This window comes from Heloderma suspectum, chromosome 3 (assembly GCF_057233095.1).
Source record: "Heloderma suspectum isolate Gila_16-S chromosome 3, 16-S_ref, whole genome shotgun sequence".
Lineage (NCBI taxonomy): Eukaryota > Metazoa > Chordata > Lepidosauria > Squamata > Helodermatidae > Heloderma > Heloderma suspectum.
In genome coordinates, this window is record NC_139460.1 from 51650573 (window position 1) to 51659360 (window position 8788).

Sequence of the window (8788 nt, forward strand, 5' to 3'; positions counted from 1 at the left end):
GTTTGTGGTTCGATATAAACCCTAGCTTATCTAACAGCTAACAGTGGGTTGGATCCAGATTTAGGGGGTGTAACTGCACTAGCAGAAACAGACATACCATCCCCTCCTCCCCACAGCAGCCCCTCCAGCCACCTGAAAATGCTACACAGAGGGTCTGGGGACCCTGCTGAATGGGATGAGCTGTGGTACAGGGAGAGTGGGATCGGGTGAAGCTGAGCCCTTCCAAACTGAGCCCTTCCAAGCTGAGCCCTGAATCCATTCAGATCCTGAATCCAACTCAGTGTTGCTAAGACAATGGCAGAATATAGCTGTTGCATCCTCGTCCGTTGATACAGATTTATCTCTTCCTGTTTTCTCTCTAATTCTGTGTTTGAAGTAAGGTGGAAGAAAACTGGAAAAGCAAAACAGCTTCAGGAGTTGTCAGAAAACAGAAAATATAATTATTCTTCAGAGTAAATTACTTTGCTGTTTAATGTACAAAACAAAAAGCCCTCATTTTCACTTTCTCTAGAAACAATATGGGTTTTGCTTATTATTATTATTATTAGAAAAATTGGTATAAACATTGATAAATTTCATTAATTCCTGGTGAAAGTGATATAATTTCAAGGATAATATTCACTTTAATCCACTCTTGCAAATCCAGGGCAGAGTCCATCAATTGCGGCCGAAATAAATCGAAGTATTGCGGCAAGTATGTTTTGGTGGATGGATCTGAACAGTTTTAAAGCTTACTTGTATATGGTTACCATTTGTAGATTACGAAAGGAAAAAGATGAAGAGAAGCTTCAAAGACTTGTACAAGAGGAGGCTGTGAAATTCCTTTGGGACCAGGTAAAAACCTTATCCTCAAATCATTTTCTGACTTTGTATCAATAAGTCAAGACACACTGTGGAATATGGAGTTACATGTGCTGTGTTGTATAGTAGGCCTGATCAAGGGGCACTTCACAACAGCAAACATTTCCCATACGGATACTGATCTCATGTATGAAACTGCATGTTTGACAATATGTTATGTCTTTTTCAGTGAAATTATAACATTTCCATTTTGTGGTCTCTACAGGTTAGAGCTATCCAGGACTGGCAGCTTTCAGTAAACCCACCTCTAACTACTATCTGTCAACATGTAATTCCTACATCAAGTGTTTTGGGTCCCACCAACTTACATATGGAGTCATCTGGACCAAATCAAATACATTCTCCTGTTGATAGTTCAACCTGGTTAATTTCAGCTGCTGAGGCTTGTCATCGGAAATATTTACCAGAATTTCCTGACTCGGGCTTCCATTCCTGTGTGACTGATCAAAATTGCCTTAATGAATCACAAGGCTCTGAAGGAAATTTGGCAGAAGCAAATGAGAGCTCTCTAGAAAATTCTTTGGAAACGGTCAGACAATGTGAAGAGTCTCCTTCAGGGTGCCCCTTAGAAGCTGAGGAGGTCCAACTGGACCATGAGGAATATAGTAAAGAAAGCTTCAACAGTGATCAGGACGGTAGTCTTCTCCAGCAGTATTTAAAATCAGTTGAGCAGCTAGATAAGGCTGATGACAAGACAAATTGCAACAGGGACACAGAAAGTAGTAGGCCCCATATGGCTGTATCATCAGAAGACCAGGATATCTTATGCAGTGCCGTGTCAAGCTCTCAAGTGGTGCTTCCATCAGCACAAGATGAAATTGGAGAAATGTGCAATTTGAATGGAGAAACAGCAGAAGGAAAACAGACAGACTGTGATTCTTCATTCCAGACACTTCCTGTTAGTGTGCCTGTGTAGCAGGCACACACTTGTTGAAAAAGTTAGAAAAGCCACATTTACACTTTTTGTTATTTACACATGTTTTCTATACATTTTTGGAGGCTTGTGCTCTTTTGCTGTTAGAACAGATTAGGTTGTAAACAGTTTTGATAATCTGCTAATCTTCTAACCTTTGACTGACACTGTGTTAAACGGTAACAAGTAAGGTTCACTATGATGAACATGATGCACTTAATTTTTATGTGATTTGAACAGTAACAGGTTTCTATAAAATATCGTTTTGAAGATTCTAACTACTTTTCCTATTACCTTAGTTGAATAAAGCAGTTCTTTTTCCTGAGAAGACAAAGCATACATTCTTACTGTAATCCTCATTTTAATAAACTATAGGGAGACATTAAAATAGTCAATAATATTTGTAATTTGAGGGATATAGGCAGCGAGGACATACACAGAACAATATTGGTTTATATCCAGATTTAGGTACGTGCAACTGGGCTTGTGGAAGTGCATTTCCTTGTCCGCTCCGCCCCATGGTGGCATTTGAACATGCTGCACAGAGGACCAGGCTACCGTGCCAAATGGGGTGGGCTGTGACAAACTTCCACCAGCCCAGTTGCACATGCCTAAATCTGGATCTAGCCCAATGTGTTTTGACCAATAGTTCAAAAATGTATGCTTAAACTCAGGTACTAAGCCATAGCTTGGATATTTTATTTGCCAGTCTTGCTAGATGTTCAAATCACCTTGTTTTAAGAAAAGACAAAACAGTCCGCTTACCAATACACACAACATGTTTTTACAAACATGGCTGCTGAGTTCCATACAGCCCAGTCCTTTCTCATAAAGGACTGTCGTTGTGATGCAGTTTTGACTATTATCTCGATTTTCCAGAAGTAAACGAAAGCTTCTACAAACATAATGCAGTAGAACCTGCTAAGAGAATTCAAGGGCTAGGAAGTAGTTGTTGTCAGCCTCTAGCACTGTATTCCAAGGGCCACAAAACAAACTTATTCCCCTTTCACAAGTACAAGTTTGCTCTGGCAAATTCCTTAAATAACGGTCGGTGAGATTTCTTCTAAAGCCAAGTGACTGAGAGTTATATTGCCATTAATTTTGCATAGGATGCTACTCCAGCTATTCTGGCACCAGCCTATTGCGGTGCTGTAACAGCTGAAGTTTAAGACAGATGGGCTTGAATATACAGCAAGAAATTGTCTTAGCTGCTGTCATTGTGTGCTCAGACTGTCTCCTCTGAAAGAGCAGGGACATAAGAAAGGCCAGCGTTTGCATTTGCTCACTGCTAAAGGGGAATTGGCCTCTAGACAAATAACCTGGCTACATTACAGTGAGTCGTGAGTTCCTTGCAATCATGGAGGGTTGTAGGTCCTCCTGCTTCCAGTTGTCAAGAGACTAACCACCATGTTCCTCTCACACAGCCTACTGGTTTTCACATATGTTTTCAATATTAATTATGTGTAGTTGCTGTCACTAATAAATGTGTATTTTATATTCATAAAGTTCTGGAACATTTAGATGTGATAATTGGTGACGACTTGATTTTTAAGTATAAAATCAAAGTTATAGACTGTAGATCAATGAGTCAGTTGTAGAAATTGCCATGGAGAAATTATTTTGCTATATATATCTGTATATAGGCATTTTGCAAAAAGGCTTATCACTTGAATCCCAACCTTTGGGTTTACCACTCTTGTATTTTGGGATGCAAGAGTTTATGCTGTGATCTTACATTATGAAAAACAAACATGAATAAAAGTGGGTTTAATTGAGGATTTGCTTAAGGGGTCTTGAATACTTATCTCAGCTGCGTTTCTCCAAAATTACCTACTACATTTTAATATTTCAGCAAATACTTATTCACCTTTCTTCTCCCATTTTAAAATGTCTTGGAATTATTAGTATTGCTTTCTTGGTATGTCTTCATTATAGTCCATTTTCAGTCCCAAATATGAAATTCAGCCCTGTACAGAAAAGACACACAAGAACAATGCATTATTTCAGTTTGTTATGCAGGGCTTTAATTGGTTAAATGCCTACTCTGTGTTGGAGAGAGAGACCTAAAATATTAGGTAAAATTCAGACAAAGTTATGTATTTTAGGTGCCACTAATTTGAATGGGAGAGTTAAAGTATGTGCTTAAACTTTGAAATCAGTGGAACTTAAGCTTAATGTTGATTGTTTGTGGAACTCTGTACAACTGTCTTTGTACAGGATAATATATGTATATGTTGATGATGAACAAGGGCTCATCTGCCTTTTAGGGCATAATCCTATGCATGTTTAGTTAGAAAATAGGCCTTTTTTCTATCTAAACTTGCATAGGATTGCACTTTAAGTGGACTTGATAATACCTGTCTTCCATCCCACACAAATCAGTAGGATTTGAAAGATTTAGCCTTTTGGAGACTTGGGGAGTTGTAGGGAGCTATTTTAGGGCCATGCAGTATAAACACTCATAGAGTATTAAAATAAATACAGTATGATAAAAAAAAAACCTCTTTGCTGTGTCTACAAAATTGTTAAGCTAAAAGGAATAATGAGTTTGAGATGGTATGGGAATTACTGTTTCTCTGCTTTGATGTAGCATGGATGAATGATTGGCTAGATTTGGCTGCAACATACTGTTTGAATGCATCCTCAGGAAGACAACATGTCTTATAAGTGCTATAAGAGAGTTGATTCCACAGGAAAACCACATTTTCAGAAAAACTTCAGAATTATCATAGTGTTTATTTATTCCAGAGGTGGGCAACTGAAATTGGGTGCGGGGGATGGATGACACCCCACCCAGCCTTCCGCAGGCTGGATGATCTAAAAGGGGTGGGGCCATGCCATTGGGGAGAGGACGTGGGGCAGGCGAAGCTGCTGAGCTGGGCTGCCTGGCTTCACTTGTCCTTCACTTTCTCTACTCGGGGGAGACGAAGGACGAGTGAAGGAGCTCCTTCAAGTGCCGGGTGAGTGAGGAACTGCTGCTCTCCCAGTCTTGAACAGAGATACCAAGGGGATTCTTTTCCCTGTCTCCTCCTAAAGCCCCCCCCCCACAGCCCCCCCCCCACTGGCTTGGGGAGGGGAGGGGAGGGGAGTGGGCAGAGCCCACAGAGGGAGTCCAAGCCTCTGCAGGCCAAATGGGTAGCCTCTGCGGACTGGAGGTTGCCTACCCATGATCTATGGCAGTGGAGCTTGATCATCATATGCACAAAGGATCTTCTGGTTGAATCCATGTTTTTAATACAAGGTTTTGTTTTGCTTGTGTGCTATGTCTGCATGTAACAACTAAAATGTGACTATGTGCAAATATATACCAGTGTGTAATTTTTCTCAACTTTGTCATACTCAGCAGTATTCTGTTTGATATACTTCATGTGAATATAACATAATAGCTAGGTATGAGGCTTTGGTTAGCTTCTGCAAAGTTATATGTAATTTGTTTGTATATGCGCAGAAAAGTTGTGGCATTATATAGACTAAACCAGAAAGAAAAATATTACTGCTTTTGCCGCGAGGAAGGAAGAGTAAACTGTTAGAATGTTCAAATTAACAAAACAAAGCAATTGTTAATTGGTTCCTTTTGAGCTGTCACTGGACTCTTAAAGCATGGTGTTATAGGAGTGCATGCGCACGTGTGTGTGTGAGAAAAAGAGAGTGATGTGTTCGATGCATATATGACCTTTCCAGTTTTTCAAAGCCTACATTAAACCGATAAAGGAATAGTAAGGTGGAAAGAGTATATTTTTCCCAGCTCTGCACTTGCTGCTGTTTAGCTGCCACCTATGTGTCCAAAGGCCCCAACCCAGAGTAAATTTGGAAAACAGCATTGTGATATACTGCTGGCTTTCTTCCTGCCTCCATGCAACTGGCAAAGGGACCAATGACCCCCATGACAGTGGTGCAACTCATGGTAGTGTGCTGATGCAGGTGGTTTTCCCCCCAAACATCCCCCCACACACACACACACTCTTTTCATCATGAAGGCACCGGCCCCACTCTTCAAAACATTGGTTTCTATTTTAATACTGCATTAAAAAATGTGATTCTGTGGTTTTCATTGTCCTGCAAGCAGCCTTATAACTATGTGTATGTTCCAATGTTCTAATCAGGAGTTTTCCTGGCATTTGCTTCTTGCCATAATAAATGTGTGAGTCTGTAAAGTGCCACAAGAGTTTTGTTATATTTAGGACAGTACATTTGGTGTATCTTCATGTTTGCCCTTAACTTCAGAAAATCTGAAAGTGAGAATATGGTATATTGGTAATGATAGATCAGTCAGTATTGATAAATGGAGTGAGTCCTGTGTATGACCTTCAGAGCCATGTGGTCTAATGCTGCTCTTACTGTAATAAATAATAAAACAACTGTGTCTTCAAAAAAAAAAAAAAAGGACTGAGGGAAAGTGCTCTTAAGAGGAATTTGATTTTTTAAATACATTTCTGTCTATGAAATGCTGTCAACATAATACACAAAGGCAATAAGCTGGATAATTATAATTTGCTCAATCAGGAGAAAATGAAAATGTCATTTGCAGTAGACTTAATCTAAGTGTAATATAACTTTTATAATGTTGCGTTTTTAAAAAAGAAAATGAAAAAAATACCCTGCATGCTACAATTTTTGAAAATTTGCAGTTGGGAATAACTTGTCTTGATGTAACTGAATAAAGATTTTTTTTAATTATGTGAGATGCTTGTCAGTTTGCAGAATATTCCTGATTTGTTTTTTAGATAAACAGCATGTTTACATTTTCTATAACTGCCTGAGGTTTCTGTAGCCCATTCAAGAACTAAAAAGGCTCATGTGAGTGTCTTAGGGATGGATGGAGTGATTGTGGAATCCCTGTGTTTCATCTTTCACACCCATCCAAAGCACACAAAGGGGGCACAGGACTAGCTTTTCCTGTCTTAAGATGCCCTGTCTCTCCTCCCTGCCTGCCCCTGGACACATGGTACACTGAGCTGCACTTTATGAAACCTTAAGTGTTATTGCTGACAAACTATTCTGTCTTCCTTGAGGGATTTCCACCTGGCTGATTTTCACTGCCTGGCCATCTTGCTAAGACAGCCAATGAGAAATCTGGGGGAAATGTGTTGGTCCAGACACCACCTCTTACCTCTCCCTGACTGCTCAGAATTTAGAGAGCAATAGCAGCTCTCATTAAGTAATGATGAACAAGAGAGTGACCAGGTGCTCCCTCCTTAAAGAACACTGGTGTGATTGAGTTGATGCTAAGGCCTCTATCATAGCATGTATTTGTTGTGGGGAGGGATCCAGTATGAGGTATTGGTTAGCATGTTGAACTTTGACCGAGGACAGCCAGATTTACAACCCTGCTTGTTGACCTTGGGCCAGTCCCTTACTGTAACATAATTCATAGGGGTGTGACATTAAAAGGGTGTGTAGGCGGTGGGGAGAAATCATGCATGCCACCCTGAGCTTCTTGGAGGAAAGGTAGGATAAAAATAAGAGCTGCTGCTGCTTTTTTTAAGGAAAAAGCAGGAGCCCTCATTTAACTTTTTTGTTCAGGTATACTATAGATAGTGTCCCACGTCCAAATTCATACACATTTGTGATAACTGACTTTTGCAAATCAGATGCTTTGTATGATTAATGAATGTGCACAATCCTTCTCCCACCACCACAGAATTCTGAGACTTCCTATATTAAAAGAACTCGCTATTGTGGCACTGGCTGATGGGGAAAAACTTTCTGCTATACTTTCAGGGACGGTTTTTTGCAGGGAGGGGGAAGACTTTAAACTCCCAGCTTTGTTCCTTGGTGACTTGTGTCTGAAGAAGGTGATAATGAATTTGTGTTATTCCAGAACCCATGCCTTCCAAAGTGGAAGCTTTCTCTTTAGTACCTAATGTTGAAAGAAATGAAATTTGCACATGTTCAGATCTTCTTTTACTTCATACCTTCTGGGTGTGTACCTTGCTTGTCATGCTTTCTCAGATTTTTATGATGCCCATTTTGAAGAAAGACAAAGGAATATTTTGGTGGGTCTTAGTATAACAGGAGTTTTCTTAAATAAGCCCTCCTCACATACATACACATAACTTATTTTGTTTTGTTTTTTTATCTGACTGGAAAATACTGGTTTTAGTTTTAATGTGCAAAATCAACAGTCAGGCAATACCTTTATTAGAACCAACCAAAGGTGCACAAAATTGTGAGCAAGCTTTGAGATCAATCCATCAGATGTTACACAAAGCATGGGTTAGTGGTGGTGCTGAAGCTCTTAATGTGCACCGATAGTTATCACTGCAGTATGATAATGGTAAAGCTGCTATGTGTAGATTCAGCCTGATGTTGAAGTCATGAAGTCTATGGTCAGCCTTAAGAGGAAGTGACAGAAGAGGCATGGCCTTAAATGGGTTAGCTCTAGTGGAGGCTGGTGGCTCTGATTTTGGTGGGGGTGTGAATACACCCTGGCTTTTGGCCAGAACCAGCCAGAAGCCTAAAGGAGCTATCCAAGGTACTGAACCTATTTGGGTGATAGGGCTCAGCACCTTGGATAGCTGCTTTAGAGTTCTGGCTGGTTCTGACTAAAAGCCAGGGTGTATTCACAGCCCCACCCAAATCGGAGCCACCAACCTCCACTGGTTGGCTCTACTACGTGCTAAGCATCTTTCAGGCTACATTTAGGGACAAAGAAATGTGCCCTGACCGTGAATTTTGGTCTAATAAGAAAAACAAGGTACTTTTTTGTAATGAACCAACACCACTTACTTTGTATTAGTGCATTTTTAAAACAAACCAGGCGATGGTTTCTCGTTTCCTAAAGAGCCCAATAGCTGCCGCATGGTTATAAGCAGGAGCGTTTTCTGTCATTTCCTTTGCTTCCTCGCAGACCATCGGGACAGACGAACTAACTAGGCTCCTCGGACTCGATGGTCTCGTAGGCCCCTTCCAACCCTGCTATTCTATGATACTTCCCAGATTCCCCCACAGATCAAACGAGGAACGCAGGACTGGCACAAGAACCACCACAAAGGAAGAACACAGGGCATAGCG

General features: G+C 40.5%; 1 protein-coding gene and 1 long non-coding RNA gene across 4 annotated transcripts in view; both read left to right on the forward strand.

The window, feature by feature from the left end:
• Positions 1-3550, forward strand: part of CEP97 (centrosomal protein 97) — a 33104-nt gene extending 29554 nt beyond the window's left edge. For all 3 annotated transcript variants that reach the window (XM_084843222.1, XM_084843224.1, XM_084843221.1), the window contains 2 exons: positions 759-834; positions 1067-3550. In XM_084843222.1, the coding sequence (XP_084699348.1) occupies positions 759-834; positions 1067-1777 (787 nt within the window). In that variant the 3' untranslated portion in view covers positions 1778-3550. The remainder of the gene's footprint in view (positions 1-758; positions 835-1066) is intronic.
• Positions 1-8788, forward strand: part of LOC146349682 (uncharacterized) — a 455574-nt gene that overhangs the window by 12547 nt on the left and 434239 nt on the right. The window lies entirely within an intron of this gene.